The following is a 19,074-nucleotide window of genomic DNA, read 5'->3' as shown; positions in this document are numbered from 1 at the left end:
AATATATAAAAGTAGACCTCTACTTTTTCAACTTACTTTCTATTACATTTATTAAAACTCGTACCGGATCAAATGGTGACGAATTTTGGGGGACGGAGGAGTATATCTTAGCCCAACATGAATAGTTTCATCCCACTCAACTTTCACAGCCCAACACTTTAATAAAAAGCCCAAAATCGAAGAAGAGACACTCACCCTCTCGGCCCCAAATCGGCTTCATCTCTCTCGGCCTCTCCTCTTTGTATTACCCAAAATCGATTTTCCCCAAATTCGGACCTCTCCATCTTCCTCTCTTCAAAATTCAGACTGTTCACCGTAGCCGCTGCTGGAATCGGATACATTCTCTTAATCATCATCATCATCTATCGGTCTCTCTCAATTTGTTCCCAATTTATATCTCTCTCTGTTCGAGATATGTGGTTTATTTCAAGTTTTGTTGAGATTTAGCCGACATTTGCTCTTACCGTTGAATACTGTTTCTCTTCTATTGTGGTAACTGAAATACAAGTGGTGATTGGGCTGTAAATGAAATAAAAAAGCTGACTTTGTCTTCTCCAACAAATACGCAAGCTCATCCCAAAACATACTCCCAATCAAGCCCTAGTCTATATTTTAAACCTTACTTGAAATAAAAAATATACTCCCTCTGTTCGCTCATAGTTGAGTCATTTTTCCATTTCGAGAAGTTCCCTCATAGTTGAGTCATTTCCACATATAGTAACTTTTTTCTCTTTCTTACTTTACTCTCTCTTACTTTATTCTCTCTACTTTATTCACTTTTTACTTTATTCTCTCTACATTTTTCTCTTTTTTACTTTTTTAGCTATTTAATTAACATACTCAACATTCTTTTCTTAAACTCCGTGCCAAAAAGTTTCGCCTCAACTATGAGGGAACGAGGGAGTACCTTCTTTCAACTGATTAAAAAAAAGTCAGCGAAAAGTTGGGGTGTTACACGAGTTGTATAATAAAAATATGTATCGAAGCCAATATGTATCGAAGCCGTCTTTGGCGGCATTTGATTATTTTAAACCTTACTTGAAAAAAAAATATACGTTCTTTCAACTAATTAATAAAAAGTCGGCGAATCGTTGGGGTGTTACATGAGTTGTATAATAAAAATTTATAAATATATATGTATCGAAGCCGTCTTTGGCGGCATTTGATTAATCCTGCTTGATCGGGTTTGAGCTTAAGACTTCAAGGTCACCTCAGCTTTGCGCTGCCGATTGCACTACAAACCGTTGGTACGTACTGTGGTTTGAACTTAAAACATCAAGGTCACCATAACTCCGCGATGTCAGCTGCACTATAACCCGTTGATACGTACTATAGTGTTTTTTTATAATGTTTATATGTGGGCAAATGATCAAGACTAAGACAAAAAATAAGCCTTGTCCATTCTGGCCCAGTTATTAAAATCATGTGTACATAAGTAGTTAATTATTTCGTTGTAATGTAACTCACACAATATGGGTTTGGGTTGATTGTCAACTCATATGAAGCATCGTGGAACATGTTAAATCTTAAAATGGAGTAAGATAGTAGTGATACCAGTATGGAACTCATATGAAGCTTCATTAAACAATGTCTTTCTAAAAAAATGTCTCAAAACAAACTTTTTGCTCAATAATTTCCCGATTCTTTAAATTTTATTACACAAGCATTCAACATTTATCAATAATTAATGTCACGGGCTAAAATTTTCTATTCGTAATATTTAACTGATGACATGGTTGGGTTATTTGTTAATTGTGTTGAAGAAATGATAATATTCACGGGTGTTGTTAATCTCGTTGATTTTTCGGAAGTCACATTATATACAATTTCATTCGAATCAGACCTCGAAAAAGTTGAGAGAAATGTCAAAATTCATTGATTTTAATCTTTTATCATTGAATATTAAAATTTTGGGACAGAGTCAGAATTTTATCTGAATTAATGATTTTTCCGCCAATTTGTCCAATTTAAATACATAATACCTAACAAAACAAATTTTTTGGGCATGTGTACGAAATATGAGACCCCAAATAACATGTGAACCTTAGGGCATGAAAGTGGTACAAATGTTAGAAGAATCTTACTCAATAGGATAGTCCAGAATGTGATGGTAACAACAGCTATGACTCTTTATCTTGTTTCTTCTACAAATTAATAAATTGTGGATATCTTTTTATTTTATTTTATTTTTACCTTCGTCCATGGACCATGTTATGTGTGTGACTCGTGTTATATTTCAAATAATTTACTTCATCATTCAAGTAATTGTTTCCTTTCCCAGGAGTACTTTTAAATTTAGAAAAGGAAAATAATGGATTTCGAATTACTACATAGAAGAGATTGTATCGATTGATGTCGCTAAAATGACAAGAAATTGCATTCAATTCTATAATAAATAAATAATGAATATATTCATGAATCTGTGTATTATTATTTGGTGTTAAATTACCAAATCGAAATAGTGAAATTCGAGTTCTACAAAAGAACACAAAAACTATAATGTCCAATATTTCTATATACACATAAGTATATTATATATATACAGTTTATGTACAAGTCCGATCCACGCATAATAAAATCATTATGATTGTTTATTGTCCTGTCTCTGTGTCGTGTTATAAAACATAATTACTGTATATAATAATTATTAAAATTATTTATATAATACAGGGACTATCTTGCATAAGCTCGACACGTTTGTAGTAATATACAAATACATATGCTTCAGCTCAAATAGAATCTTTGATAAATGGCCAGAGCATAATAAAAATATGCCAATATAATATATATAGTCAATAAATTAATCAACTTTATTGAAGTTCTTCAAATAATTCATCAACTTGCCTCTATTATTTTTATTTCCATATCTATGTATAATGCATGATCACATACAATTATAGATCACATGCTGATTAAACTTGTTTTTAATTAAATAGTAATATCAAATTTTTAGTGTGTTCTTATAAAGTTATAATTATCTCTATAAATTATATGAGTCGAGTGCGTCAAATTAATTTCATACGTATATAGTCTGTATATATACGTCACATGCATATTTATTCATATGGAAACATCATCCCACACACTCAACGACATATTATAATAGAAAATCGCACGTAGTCATAGTGTAAATTAAAATTTAAATATAGTTGTAGCCATTTTAACTTCATTAACCTTAGGGCATCCGCAATGGTGCAGACGATGGGTTAACCATCATCCGCGCCTCATACATCGTCCGCGGACGAGGTGCGGAGGATACCCCATCGTCCGTCACTGTGGACGATATGCACGATGCGACGTATTTCCGTTTTTTTTTTATTATTTTATTCAATTTTCAAAACCTATATATACCTCTCATTTTCACTTCATTTTTCACTCTCTTCACTCTCAAATTCACACTACATTTTCTACATTTCAAGCAAAATGTCCGGAGATTACCCAAATCCGAATAGTCCGATGTTCGGTGGTGCACGATGGTCGGGTACAGATCCCAACAGGGACGGATGTAATGTATTACTAGGTGGGGCAAATGCCCCTCCTCAAATATATTGATGTATACTATTTTATTTAATAATTTTGTAAAATTTGTAAAATTTCTTTATATTTGCCCCTTCTTAAACTCTCAAATTATCTGTACATATAATTTTGCCCCCTTCCATTTACATTCCTGGATCCGTCCCTGGATCCCGACGAATACCGGCCATTCGACACCAACACCGACTCGTACGGGCTGTCCGACATGGAGCCTTCTCCCCACCGCCCCTCCGCCGCCGCTCTCTCCGCCGTCGCCACGTCTGGCTCCGCCGCCAAGAAGAAGCGGACCAAGGCACGAGCCCAGAAGTTGCCTTCAACGGAGGTGTGTGAAGAGTTCGCCCCGGGAAGGACGAACTACTCCGACCCCGAATCCATCGTCTTGACGAGATGTTGGATTGATGTTTCGGAAGATCCGGTTTTCGCCAAAGAGAAGGCATCCAGCGGATGATCGATGGCCTTAGCCGGAGGTTGGGACTACTCTAGACGATCCGATGGGGCGTTTTTTTAAATTTCTTAGTTTGTTATTTTTTTTTTATTTCTTAGTTTTTAACTTTTTTTTTTAATTTCTTATTTTGTAACTTTTTTTTAATTAAGTAAATGTAGGATTTGCCTTAATTGTGTTGTTTTTATTTTTTTATTTTGCTTGATAAATTTGCATAAATTATATATAAAATAGAAGTAATATGCTTAGGGCGGACTATAGTCCGTCCCACTGCAGGTGGAATGGGAGGAGCATAAAATGCTGACGTGGCATCGCTTAGGGCGTCCCATTGTGGATGCCCTTACAAAAAATTGATGATTATACGAAAGTTCGCGTGACGATCATATACACACTAAAAATGTATAATTAAAAATAAAAAGGTTCAATCATATAAAATGCAACTATTCAATATTCTCTCTATGTATATAGATCAAGAAATAAGGGTGTGAGAGAATTAGATTAATACCAAATTCATATTACAAACAATTTCGACTTGAAGATTGATAAACAACTAAGCCTAAATAAGATTCAAGCGCACACACAAAATACTATACTAATTAACAAATATGTATCGTCGATCAAAACAAGTCCATATAAATTGCAATAAACAAAAACAAACATGTTTAACTATCTCTTCTTAGAGTTATTTCCAAAATTCAAACAAATTAACACAACAAAAACATCAAAACTAAACCAACCAAAATCCCTCCCTAAATAGGGACACACGAAAACATTAGTACAAAATCCAAACCATTGATCAACTTTGCCATGGCCCTTGATTTTGATGATCAAACGACGTCGTCGAACTCCCCATTTGATCAAGCCCAGCCATATTGCTAAAATCCCTATGCGGGAACGCCCTCAACCCTAAAAAATCCCTCGTCATCCCGTCTTCGCCGCCTCGTCCGCCCCCGGCCCCGGCCGCGCCACCGCCTTGTTGAAAGCTCTCCAAATTCCTCTTCCCATTGAACATCCCATTGAAACTATCCTCAAACCCTTGAAACCCGCTCGTCGAGGCGGCCGCCATCGCCATATTCTCGTACGCGGCCGCAAACTCGTCCCGAGGCGCCAGGGCCGCGGACGAGGCCGCACTGAAGCCCTGTCCGCCGCCCATCTGATGATGGGGCCGGGCCGCGAGGATATTAGTCTGGTCCTCGTGGTCCGGCCCCAAGTAGGGCATTTTCCCCCTCATTGCAACCCCCATCTGCGCCGCCTTCTGGAGCAGGGCCGTCGCTGACATCAGCGACGGCGCTGCGGCTGAGAAGGCGAGGCTGGGGGTCTCGGGGAAGGGGTTTTCCGGGACGGAGAGCCACGGAGGGAGGGTGAAATTTAGGGTTTCTTGCTTGAGTTGGGGGAAATTAGGGTTTTGGAAGGGGTGGATTTGGGGGTTATGATGGTTAGGGCCTGTTTGGGGGATGGCTCTGGAGCTCTCTTCGGCTAAGGCGTCGCAGAAGGCTCTGTGCGTGATGAAACTGTCGCGCCTGTGAAGCATACAAACAAATGAAAACAAACAAGGCGCTAAACAACAAAGGGAACAAAACGAGAGCTAGAGAGAGAAAGAGAGAATAGTAGTAATAACAATATATGTATCTCTCTCTCTCTCTCCAAATACAAATAGTACTATAACACTGTTTGGATGTCATCATAAATTATCTCCAACAAAAGAGAAAACAACTCTGCTTGCTTTCTTGCTTCTTGCTGCTATGTGCATGTGTGTTTTCTCTCTCTAACTTTCTCTCTCACACACAACACGCATTGATTCAGTAAAATCGTCAACTCCTTTGTGTTTCAGCTATCATTTTTTAGCAGCAATTTGCTTTTGTAGCAGAAAAGTAGCCATGGATTAGTTTTGCTTTACTCTCCCTACCCCCCACACCCCACTCTATCAAAAAATTCTTTTTTTTTTTTTATTTCAAAACATAAAAATTAGCCAAATTTAAAAAATTACTACCTCCGTCCCGCATTATCTCTCACATTTACTTCTCTGCACTCGTTTTGTAAAAATGATACTAATAAATAAATAAAATCGAGAATAAGGTAGAGAATAATTTTCTTTACATTATTCTCTATCTTATTTTAGTACTATTTTTCCACTTTAACTATTTATTAACATTTGCAGAAAAGTAAATGTGACAGTTAATGCGAGACGGAGGCAATAGTATATAATAATTAAATAAATTTGAGAATTAATTATAATTATTAATTTGCAATTTGTTTAAAAAGTGTGGTGCGAGGTAAGTCATAATGTGGCTGCATAGAATTATCGAAATAATAATGAATCTAGATTACCTGGAAAAGAGGGTACCGCAGTCGCATCGGTACTCACGGGTGCCGCATATCTTGGAATGGGCCTTCCAATCGGACTGGACAGCGTACCGCTTCGAGCATTTCTCGCACTTCCACTTCTTCTCGCCGTGCTTCCTAAAGAAATGCTTCTTTATCCCAGTCAAGTCCCCCAGGGCCCGAGCCGCGTCATGATGGACGCAGCTCGGCTCGGGGCAGACATACACCTTTTTCCTCACCACATCTTTACTGCTCCTCTGCTTGAGCTTCCAAGGCAGGTTGTGGCCCCGCCGGTGCAGCTGCAGGTTCTGCTCCCGCTGGAAGCCCTTGTTGCAGATCTCGCACACGAACCGGTTCGTCGCCATCAGCGCGTGTGGCGACAGCGCCACCACCTCCGCGTCCGGATCTAAAATTTTTCGATCCGGATGCTAAATTCACTATAATTATTCTAAATAAAAATTACTAAAAAAAGTTATGAGAGATTTAATTTTATTGTACCTGGATTGCCAGGTAGGTTTCTTCTCCTCTTGTTGGGAGGAGGCTGTGAGGGGTTGTACATATGCTGCTGTGGGATTGTACCTCCAACCATTTCATTACCATTTGAGCTCGAATTGATGCTTGCTTCATTCGATATCGCCGAAGTTAAATTCGACATAGAATCATTGCCTTGTAACATTTTTTTTCCCTTCCTAAATAATTTTTTTTAAAAATTTTTGTGGTGTATGTGAATCTAAAAGGCCTACTACTACTACCTCTACCTTTTAAAGAGTCAAGAAAATTCAGCTTTTCTTTTTCAATGATTTCTAAAGTGGCAATGATCAAATATTATTTGGAGATTAAAGAAAACCCTAAATTGGGAAAAAGAAGTTTCACAAAAAGTGATGAAACCTATTACACAAAGGTCAATCAAAAAGCTTTCTTCACTCCAAATTCATCATGCCTCTCTTCTTCTTCTTTTTCTTCAATTCCCAAACCCTAGAAAGAGAGAAAAAAAAATCATCAAATTAATCAACACACACACACATGTATGTGTGTATATATACGTTTTCGTGTGTGTAATTGTGTATATATATATTAGAAATGATAGAAAAAGGGTAAAAAAAAATAGTACTATGAAATTGGTAGAGCTCCAAAAATCCAAAAGCTTTTACAATAAAAACATCGACTGTTGCTGAGAACAACAAGATTCGAAAGAAGCCATACATATGAAAACAGTAGAGAGAGAGAGAGAGAAAGAGAGAGAGAGAGGGTGTGGATGAGAAGGTATCTTTTATTTCTTCATCTCTACATCGAAAAAAACCATAGGCCAATTAAGACAACAGGCATTTCATACGTTTCACTTTGTCTTATCCTTTGTTTTCTTTTCCTCCTTCAATAATTGTAAGCAATTAACTAAAAATGACTTTAATTATTTTACTGCTGATGGTATTACAAAAAGTGGCTGTTTTTTTTTCAGTGACAGTGTATATTTTTGTTGTAATAATTAGTGAATTTGACCCTCTTGATTTGATAGAATTCATTAGCAATTAATTATGTTTTCTATGTAGAATTAATGGGTGGATTAACTAATTATTCCAACTAGGATCTGAGGGGACATGTACTCACGGAAATGTGTAATAAATATTCTTTCCTACCCATAGAAAATCAATTTAATAAAAATGAGATAATTAATATCACACACAAACATAAATTTATAAGATATGAGTTAAATAATTAAACTATATGTAACAATAAAAACAAACTTTACTGTTATCGGGGTATAAAGTGAACCAAACCACCCGATAGTAGCGAACACAAAAACAAAAAATCTTTGCCGGGTGCTAGTGACCAAACACTTCTCAATGTTCGGCACTGCCACTCGATATTGAGTTTAGGCCAAAAGTAGTAAAAAAATAAATGTGGATAATAAAGGTTATCTACATAATTGTTAATCACGCTCGATTGAATCGGCTAATATTCGAACAAATCCAGACTTAATTTTGGATAACTACATTAAATTTGAATGAATCTGTAACAGTAGGCATCATCATTTTTCAAAATGTATTGCAAAATCCTATTTAAGAGAGTTTGTCAGGTTACTTTCATTTTAGGATGTTGTCACATTCTTGTTTCAGTAAAAATAATTCTCCTAAATTTATGATTCCGTTTTTATAGCTTTATTTTCGTACAATTTGTGTTTTGTTGGAGCTAATGATTGAGAGTTAGTGCACGTCGTTATTATATGGACTGAAACTTTTCATAATTGAAAATTTATTACATATGGTTGGAAGTTAAATTTATTTTCCACTTTTTCATCATGAAATAGTAGTACTAGTAAATAAGGAGAAGTAATTTTGGACGCCAATATTATATATTCCCCTTTTTTATGATAAGGTATATATATATATATATATATATTTTTTGGAGTTTAGAGGCATGTGATAACATGGAAGAATTTGTGGCAATATTTATCTCTGTACACGCATACACATGTACAAACGCATAACCATATAAAACATAAAATAAGTAAAATTATTATATATTTTATTTTTAAATTTTCTTTTCTTATATATCTCATGAATTACAATTATAATTATTAAATTTACGAATTGCATAAAAATACTGTTTTTTTTAATTATAAGAGTACACACTATTGAAAGTTTATGTTATTAGCAAATTATATTCTTAATATTGTTCATGACTTTATAAGTAGATATATTTAATTAGATAAACAATCACTTCCGACGTGTGATATTTAGGTAGACATATCAAATTAAATTAAAGGTGATAAAAAAATAAAGGGGAGTGGGTTTGATGAAAATGCCAATTTAAGTACCAAACAAAAGAACGTGACTTGCTATGGAGCGATGCTGCCTCTGCTAAATCATGTTCTCAATAACTTGAAAATATGAATATATTCTCTTAGGATTAAATATATTATAGATTTATGTAAGTTTTCATTTGTCATTTTACTTGCAGCAATCCACGCCTTATTATTTTATTTTATTTTACGCCTTTTCCAACTACTAGTATTTGTTACGCGTGTGGGCCATAATTATAATTTAATCACCAATTTGTAATATTTGGCTAATCGTTATATAGTTTTTTATTTATTCATAAAATCTTATAAGATTAGAAGTAGAGTCCATCAACACATTGAAGTTTATAATACATAGTAGCGCTCATAAAATTTAAGGTGTGCATAAATTTCATTTTTTTTGGTTGCACACGTAAAAAGAATAAACATTATAATATTTTAATAAATACAAGTGTTTTGAGCTTAAAATAGTACGGTGTGGTAGTAGTTCTAGGGATGTCAATTCAACCCGAATTAACTTGTGGGTCGATCTAAATAGTCCTGTAAAATGAGCAGGTTAGGACTGTAATTTTATAACGCGAATACAAAACAGGCTAAATGGGTTGGCCCGAATGGATTGACGGGTTAAACGGGTTGGTCCGAACGGTTGTGGGTTGACCCGACGGGTTGCAACTTTCAATTAAAAAATATTGCGTTTTAGGGACTTATTGAATTCCATGTGGCACAATCATTTAGTCTTTTTCAATCTACATTCTACCATTTTCCACTCAATCTAATACTATTAACTTTCAAGTTCCACGTCAACTCATTATTGCATCATCCCATCATCTGTCACTACTGTCTTACTACCACCAACATAAATCAATACAAAATTAAGAATTAACAATCAAAATTTTAATATATTTATCATTTTAATAATGATTCATGTAAGATATGATTTTTATTTTTCATAAAGAATTAATTATATACAGTGCCAAAATAATGACACGAGCACAAGCTTTAATTGATATAAATTGATTTAATATTGATTTATCTTTGTTTAGATTGTAGTTGATCGAGATGAAAGGCTTCTATCCAACTATTATTGATGAAAACTATAAAACAATTGAAGATTTTATATGATTCTATCACTAAGATAAAAAAAAATTTAATTTAAAAATCATTTTACTGAGAAAAATTTGATTACATGAGATTATTTTCGAAAGTTTTTAGGTCCGAATAGCCCGATGGGTTAGCCCATAACCCGGCGGGTTAGGGTTGAAAATTTTTTACTCGAAAAATTTATAACCCGAATAGCTCGTACCCAAATAGCCCGGCAATCCGAGTGGGTTGGCCCGAACCCAAACGGGTTGGCCTGAACCCAAACAGATTGGCCTGATTCACATCCCTAAGTAACTTATTTGATCTTTTGTATCATGAATTGCTAAACTAACGAAGCTCTTACATAGCTTATATCAAAAAGCATTTGTTCAAATATCCAATTACACCCAATGAAGAACTTGTACCACAAAAACTAGTTAGAGTCGACCTATAGCTAGCATAAACTACACTTTTCTCCTCAATTTGCATCGTAAAAATTCACCACGAACAGAAATTAAAATTGAACCAAAGTTCTAAATTGTACCCAGACAAAACGGGCTCTAATTAACAATTAGATAATTTTAAAATCAAAAGGATTTAGCCAATTTACTCCGTGATTTAAGGTATCTAAGCGACATTCACATAGCAAACAATACAATTTTCTCAAATCAAGATATGACAATTGGTATCTAAGCGATATTCACATAGCAAACAATACAATTTTCTCAAATCAAGATATGACAATTGAAAGTAGAAAAAAAAAAAAAAAAGAAGAAGAAGAAATTTATGAAGGTAAGCATTATAGTCTAAAAAAGAAGAAGATATTTATGAAGGTATCCGAACATAAAAGCACTTACTATAAAAATAATCAACGGAGACAAAAAAAAACGAAAGACAAATTTTGACCCTCACGGTTTAATCATGCCTGAAAAGAAAAATCAATTTGAAGGCATTAAAATACATCATCGATGAAAATTAGAAATACATTTTTTTTAGGAGCCAAAAAATCTTAACCCTTAAAAAAGACTTGATTTAAATGATAGGAATTAAATTGAGATAACCCGAATCGAAAATGCCAAATACTTCTCAATCCATCCATCCTAATCAGTTTTGGGCTTGGACCACTATGTCATGGACCACAACCCTTATAAATCACCAGAATAATAATAATAATAATAATAATAATAATAATAATAATAATAATAATAATAATAATAATAAAATTTAGTATGTGAATTAATTCAATAATATTCAAAATAGGCGGAATTTTGTTAGATCCGGTTTTAATCCAAAACCCGAAATTAATTGATGATAAACATACTACGGGTGTGTGTATTTATTGAAGGGAAAATAATTAATACTATTATACTTGCTCAGAAATTGAAAATGTATTGTAGTATTTTATTTATTTTTTTGTAAATCAACACAAGATTTCAATTGGGCCATTTTGGCCCAGCAAATGAAGTTATACTTTCATTTAAAAACTTTAATTCAAGGCCCAAATAAGCTGCAACGGGTTCAGTTATTTTCCTTAGTATATTTTTCGCAACTTTAATTATAATCATTTTCATTTTTCATTTTTCGCAACTAAATTTTTCATATAAAATTTGACCATTTTTCATATAATTAAAGTTATATGAAAATTTTATATCAACTAAATTTTCCTTAGTATATAAATAATTAAATAATAATTATAATCATTTTTCACTTTTCGCAACGGGTTCAAACTTTAATTCAAGGCCCAAATAACTCCTACAAATTCATTTTCCTTAGTATATTTTTCGCAACTTATTTCATGTGTTTACAGATTATTTCAGTTGAAGGTTTGTTTATATATATTGTATATTCTTTAAAATAAAAGCGTGACTCATCTATTCAAAAATATTTTGTTGACCAAAATAAAACTAAAATTTAACGTGGATTTATTTTGGAAATAATAAAAATTTGTACAATATCTTATTGCCAACTTTAATTAGCCTTATTTGATATGATACCCAATATTCATAAGTAGGGTACAAATTAAATTATTCTAGATCTCTTCCAATTTAGTTTACATTTTAAAATAATATATATATACATACATATGGAATCCAAACCCAAGGTCACTATGTTGTACAACTTATATACGTGTGAGGTACAAATGTACAATCTCCTCGTGCATATGATTAATGATATCATCTCTGAGAAAATGGAATGACTTTTTAAATTAAAGTCCTTTACAATCACAGACCTTAAAAGCATAGAATAATTATAATAATTATAAACATGGGAGTATTTATGGAATTCATCATTTTTCACCGTGAATAAAATGTGAAGTTCATGGTTAATTACTTCTGTTTAAAATCCTAAAAAAGTGTGTGTGAAAAGGAAAAATAACATGTAACATATTAGAAGAAATTATAGGAGGTGTATGATTGCAAAATAAATAATTCAAGAGAGGGAGGTCCTAGCTGGTGAAGCTTTTATGTGATGCATCATTATATCATAGAACACTTTTTTCAATAAAATTACTATGCTAAAAAGCATGCTTTTATAATATATTTAATTTGCCCCCAAAACATTTCAATTTTGTGTGAAGAATTCACAGCCATAAGATGGCTAGTGCAGCATTAAAGAAATGTGGTTAATGAGTTCATGATGAAATAGTTGCAAGTTAACATGGACCAATTAGACAAAGCTTAGGAGGGAAAATAAATATATAAATAATGGAATACATAATTGTAAAGATAGATAAAAGCAAGCATGACTTCAGCTCTAACAAAGAAGCTTTTTTAGGACTTTAGACTTGGTTGGAGACAAAGAGTGTGCCAAACACCAAATATAAGAAATGCCCTTTTGTTAGGGGGGATGCATTACCTCATTTTAGAGTTTAGAATTTTAAGATAAATAATTTTCGTATATTTCGTTGTGACGATATGATTTTTTGTAACGATGTTAATTATGCTAGTGATTTTTTTTGATATAGTGGATTAAACCATTTTGTGCGTCTATGTGTGTGTATCTACTAGTGAAATATTTGTATACCAATTTAATTACGATATTATAAACATCGATTATTTGTTTGTAACTTAATTCATGCCTCTACGAATATAAGAAAAGTTGAAGTAGAATATTGCATTGCATGAGGGAGTGTTACAATATGGAAAAAAAAGAATGGTCTTTTTTTAAAGTTATCTTGGTTTCGGATATTTTAAAAGAATATACGGAGTACTTTAAATTTAAAGAGTCAATATTAATTTTTCCACTCAATATCTTCCAAAACCAAACATATTGAACTTTAAAAAAAATATTACTATTAAGAATATTTCCATTAACTGATATTTATCCGGTTTAATTTACTTATCCAGTTAAAAGCTATCATATATTTTTTATATTTGTGTTTATAGGGGTGTGATCAATTGCTAACTTTCTTAAGTTGTTAACTTGTTAACTCATCAGTGCAGTGTATTAAAAATGTCAACACGATGACATTAAAATGTCAACAAATAATTTTGTTCAACTTCAATATAATGTGTTGATATTATGTGTTGACATTTTGATTTGATCGTGTTGACATTTTTAATACATTGTATTGATGAGTTAGCAAGTTAAATAATTAGCAATATGACGCACCTTTGTGTTTATAATTATCAAAGTAAATTATATGTAGGTGGATTTTAAGACAAATTAAATCAATTGAATGTCTATTTATCACTTCTAGCTACGCCTACTAAATTCCTCTATAGTGACACACGACTGTCCTATTACACACAAATGATCAAATGTGTGAAAGTTAGTCATTTAAAAGAAGTTATTTATATTTAATAAGTATATTGCATGATTTTGAGATTAAGATTCTCTTGACTCTTGAGGGGTGCACAGTGAAAGATTCTAAATGGGCCCTTTTTAATATTTGTGCTTTGGTGCCCACAAATGGTAGCCATGTGTGATTCCATTTCCATAAAAATAAACACCATATAATTATTAATTCATTTGCCTTTTTATTATAGTACTTTGTTTTTTGGATTCTAAGCCTGTGGGCTGGCCGGGTTCATACAACATCAACTGTATACAAACAGTATTAATGATGGTTTTTGCTATTGCAATTCCACAATCACTTGTCTTCTCCAACCCCAGTGGAAAAAGGGCAACTTCAAATAAATATAATAGTAGTATTATAAAAAAAATTGGAGTCTTTAATCATACTAATTGGTCGCTCTCTTAAAAATAGTTTTTTTTTTAAAAAAAAAAATTGTGGGTTAACAAAAAATAATCTATTTCTCTACTAACAATACATATTTTTTTAGTTATTAATTACTAATTAAACTATGCTATACTTTGCAATATGGAGTATTACCTTTCATTAATTATAATTTATTTTAGTTACAAATATTTATGTAATTGCAAAACATTCTCCGTGTGAGGCATCCTCTCTCATAATTAGTCAGAATGTATAAATCAATTAGTTTATTGTAAAATATTGATTTAATTTGCTTTTATTATAAAAAATACAGTGGGTTCATCTCTTCCTTCCATAATGGAACAGCAAACCTTCTTTTTTTCCTAATTTGGGAAAGATATTTTAAAGTGGGTTTGGCCTTCATGACCTTGATTACTTCCATTTCTGAATTAGATACACTTAATTTGATTAGTGTAATGAGTACTTAATTAGTCATTAAGTGGGAGGTGAAGACTATAATTTAGATTTCATTATCAATCGACCATACATGATTCTTGTTAAAGAAAAATAAATAAATAAAGTATATTAGCATCACCTCGATGTCATACAGGAATAAATTCAACTTTATTCACCACCACATATTGAGAATATTCAACAATTTGGATTTCTATTTCAACTCTAGTTGTTAACATATTGCAAAATGGAACATCACTTTGATTAATGACCGAAGAAAATGCTGACAAAATATTTTTATATAAATAAATGTCCCAATTAATGATTAATCTTTGTGAAGTAGTAGTACAATTTACATCCATACATATGAAAATATAAAATAGAAAATATAAATAAATTGTTTTATTATGCCCCAACTTATATTACGCAATCAACTCGACCAAAAATATCAATCAAACTTTATATTAAAGAATGGACATTTCAAGCAAAATAATTGTTCAATAAGACAAGACATCCCATGATGAGGAGGAAAAAGATCAAGCATCAAAGGTCATTTCATGTATATAGAAAGACCCATAATTATTTCATTAGTTTCTTTATTGTTTCAATTTTTCTCTTTTAAAATGTATGGACCCATTATTTCTGAATAAATTCATATATAGTGCAAATGTTGTAAAACACATAGTAACATTAAAATTTATAATTTCCTATGACGACAATATTCATGTCTCAGGCAAGAAAACACCAACTTATAATGAGAGTATTTGTCACATATATCGTGGTCGTGTAGTAGCTTTCGTATTTTTACTAAAGCTCATGGAATCATTTTTTTATAGTAATTCAAAAATAGTTCTTTATTTTCTACCTATCTAATTTCCCTTTCATTGTTCACCGTTGTCAAGATTCTATTTGAGTTTGCTTCATTTGTTGTATTCTTAATTCTTTCCTTTTTTAATTTTTTTTCCTCCTCTTATTCACATCGCATTTATGTTTGGCATTTGCCACATTCCAAATCAAGAAATATTTAGCAATTTTTCATTTCTAAACTATACAAATAAACATATAAAAAAAATGCAACAAATCAACATTTCCATATTTTTAAACACAATTAACTTAAAATGGTACTCCAAAATTTTGATATTTCTAAAAATCTAACGATTGTAAATATAAAAATAATCGAAAAAGCGAGAGAAGTAGACAAGCATAATAAATCAGTGATTGAGGGTAAGAGTAGCAAAGAAAGATCCAGTGGATGCCAACCATTTGTAGGGCAAAATAAAAACTCTTTAAAAAAAATCTTATACAAATATAATAATAATCGTTTGCTAGTCAAAAGTGGTTTAATTGCAATGGAGCACAAACATAGTGAATCTATGAAGAAAATTCCGTTCCCAAATTCGTCCAAGAATAATTTCCAAGAACTACAATAAACAACACTAGAGAATATTCCTCCACAATAATTGGGATATTCATGAGTCTACACACTATAATACTAGCAAATAATCATTTCCCACACCAATACTATTTTATTTCATCTAATAATAATACAAATAATAAGTAATGTTTACACAAAATCACATTCATGTGTATATATAATATGATTCCATGTCAATTTCTTTAATCTTGATTCTTTGACCAATGCAACATCGAATAATAACAACAAACCTTGCAAATCAATTTCTCCATTGAAAGTAGATAGTCATAATCACAATTACCAACACTAATTCACAAGCTTACAACTCAAAACCCCAAATCACAATACACTCTTATTTCCCCTAATCACCATCTAGTAGTAGTAGTAAATAATGATATGATTCTTCTTCTTCTTCTTATAATTAAAAAAAAAAAAAAAGCAAAAATTAATTAATTAATAATTAATTAATTAGGGGGTGATGATTTTGGAGGGCACCAACTTGGACGAGGCGAGGGACGAGGGTGTTGCTGAGGTGGAGGGCGACGAGGCTCTCGAGGCCGCCGACGGGGGCGGAGCCGATGTAGAGGTCGGGGGCGGGGCGGGGGGAGAGGGCGGCGATCTCGTCGTCGTCGAGCTCGATGACGGTGGGGTGGACGCCGACGGTGGAGAGGAGGCGCTTCATGACGTGGCACATGCAGCAGGCGGGGCGGCTGAAGATGATCACCGGATTCTCGGCGATCAGGCGCTGGATTCGGGTCTCGGCCGACTCGGCGACGTCGATGGCGAGCGGGGAGGCGGCGGAGGGGGTCAGCTCGAGGCGGACGCCGCCGTCGGAGAGGAGGCCGTACCGGAGGCCTTGCATCGTCGATGTAGAATTGAATTGTTTTTGAGAGAGAGAATGAGAGAGGTGTGTTGATGAGAGAGAGAGAGGGATTTGGGGGTTACTATATACCCAAAATATTGAGTGGGGTGGGGTGGGGTGGGGGGTGATAAAATTGTGTAAATTAATTTGAGTTTTGGATTTTGAAATTTATTTTATAGTAATAGTTCTAAAAAATATAGTAGTCTGCGTTTTAAGGACGGTACGGGTTTTAATGTATAGTATTCCCTCCGTTTCATAGTAATGGAGGCGTTTCTTTTCAGCACGGAGATTAAGAAAAGTTGTGTTAGGTAAGTTAAATAAAGGGGGAGTAAAGTGGAAAATGAAAAAGATAGAGAGATGGAGAGAGAATAAAGTAGGTGTAGAAAAATGTGTTGACTTTTACTAAAAATGGAAATGACTCTATTACTATGGAACGTACCAAAATAGTAAAATAACTCTTGTACTATGGAACGGAGGGAGTACTAATTTGTAAAGTATTTCATAAAAGATACAAAAGGATAAATGAATAAAGTATTAAAGATAAGAGAAAAGATTGAATAATTTTGGTGGATGAGTTGAAAATTATAAATGTGACTATTTTTCACGATTTCTTTTTTCTTTTATTGTAGTGTAATTTTTAAGTGAACGAGAAAAGTATGTGATGTTTTTTTGTATTTACATTTATTACTAATGTATATTTACTCAATTTTGGTGTATAAGTGTTATTGATGGAACATGAATAGTGAAGGAGTAGGGTATGGGTCAAAATTATTTGGGATAGAGGATAAATCAGGGAAATATAGATGTCGTACCGACCATATCTACTTATTACTTTTGAATTATATACTGCGTGATTGTTATCCGTAAGAAGATAAGGTCGGTGCGGTCAAATATACTGATAGTGGGCGACAAAAATTCAAAATATGTTATCTGTAACGACCGTACAATTAATACGAAAACAAAAGGAAAGACTGTTCAAACATCTCAACGTAAAGAATAAAGTGTCGGTGCAGTCAACGCTATAGAAAGAATGGAAAAGATCAAAATATATTATAAGTTACACAATAAAAACAAAAAATAAAAAAAAGTTTGGAGGGTGAATGCTAAATTTTACAAAGTACTAAAGTGATTGATTTATTGTAATTTTAACACATTAAATCGCTTCTACATTGTGGAAATAAGAATTTATTGATGAGTACACACATTAATTACCAAATTAACTTTGGAAAACTCATCAAATAAAACCCTCTTTTAAAATTGACAAGAAACTGCATAAGTACGCCACCGGTTTATATAAAAACCATGGGGTAGTTATTAAACTTTAGGAAAAAAAGTTTTTTAGAATATTGTAAAATGAAATAAAATTATAAATGATAGTAATAATATTTTGATTGGTTGTCGTGGTATGGGGAGACGTAAGAAAGATAATATGAAGCGCAGGTGTAGGGAGTAATTGTGGGGTTACATACACTAGATGACAAAACAGAAAGATCCTACTGATCTGTTTCTTGGTGGTCTCTTATTAATTAATTAATTAATTAATTAATTAACTAATTAACCAATTTTAATTAGTCTCAATTGCTAGACCGACGTAACTTCAGTTAATTAATGCCAAGTGTGGAACATCATACTTGAAATTGCAACAAGTTACGTGGGAAAAAGGTATTCTTTTAGGGAAAAAGCTTTACTAAAAGTCTATATGAAAATGACATATTTGTAAGTTATTTCAATAAAATAAATGACATGTTCACTCTACATATATTGACTTAAAGTTGATGCTCTCAAACTATTATGTGCAATTCAGAATCAACAAGTTAATAAAATAAATATCCTAAAGTAATTTTTAGTAGACAAGTAAAGTTTAGATGTCATAGAGGAAAAAACAATTAACATAGGAGTAGCTTTATTCTCAACTTTTTAAAAATAAATTTTCCATCTAGTATTTTTTTAGTGTGAGCATATAAATGTACCTTTAATCTTCTAGGAGTGATTTTTATGAATTGTTAGAAAA

The 19,074-nt window shown here is 32.8% G+C and overlaps 2 protein-coding genes across 2 annotated transcripts; both read right to left on the bottom strand.

Moving 5' to 3' along the window:
- Positions 1 to 4,584: 4,584 nt before the first annotated feature.
- LOC125215227 (protein indeterminate-domain 7-like) lies at positions 4,585 to 7,589 on the bottom strand. The gene is made up of 4 exons (XM_048116587.2): positions 7,410 to 7,589; positions 6,797 to 7,273; positions 6,305 to 6,704; positions 4,585 to 5,496 (listed from the first exon to the last, which is right to left on the bottom strand). The coding sequence occupies exons 2-4, from the start codon at positions 6,972 to 6,974 to the stop codon at positions 4,773 to 4,775; spliced, it is 1,302 nt and encodes a 433-aa protein (XP_047972544.2). The 5' UTR covers positions 6,975 to 7,273; positions 7,410 to 7,589; the 3' UTR covers positions 4,585 to 4,772.
- An 8,864-nt stretch (positions 7,590 to 16,453) lies between these two features.
- Positions 16,454 to 17,108, bottom strand: LOC125215839 (Thioredoxin superfamily protein). Its single transcript, XM_048117406.2, has one exon. The coding sequence runs from the start codon at positions 17,061 to 17,063 to the stop codon at positions 16,662 to 16,664; it is 402 nt and encodes a 133-aa protein (XP_047973363.1). The 5' UTR covers positions 17,064 to 17,108; the 3' UTR covers positions 16,454 to 16,661.
- Positions 17,109 to 19,074: the final 1,966 nt, after the last annotated feature.

The sequence above is a fragment of the Salvia hispanica genome, chromosome 3 (assembly GCF_029641045.1).
Source record: "Salvia hispanica isolate PSC_SH4W2 chromosome 3, Shi_PSC_v1, whole genome shotgun sequence".
NCBI lineage: Eukaryota > Viridiplantae > Streptophyta > Magnoliopsida > Lamiales > Lamiaceae > Salvia > Salvia hispanica.
The sequence above is the reverse complement of the archived record's forward strand: the minus strand, read 5'-3'. Positions and strand labels throughout refer to the sequence as shown.

Coding starts and splice junctions, on each gene's coding strand:
- LOC125215227 (XM_048116587.2), bottom strand. CDS start 6,974: ATGTTACAAGGCAATGATTCTATGTCGAATTTAACTTCGGCGATATCG. Junction 6,705..6,796: donor AAACCTACCTGGCAATCCAG/GTACAATAAAAT, acceptor GAAAAATTTTAG/ATCCGGACGCGGAGGTGGTG. Junction 5,497..6,304: donor TGCGGTACCCTCTTTTCCAG/GTAATCTAGATT, acceptor TATGCTTCACAG/GCGCGACAGTTTCATCACGC.
- LOC125215839 (XM_048117406.2), bottom strand. CDS start 17,063: ATGCAAGGCCTCCGGTACGGCCTCCTCTCCGACGGCGGCGTCCGCCTC.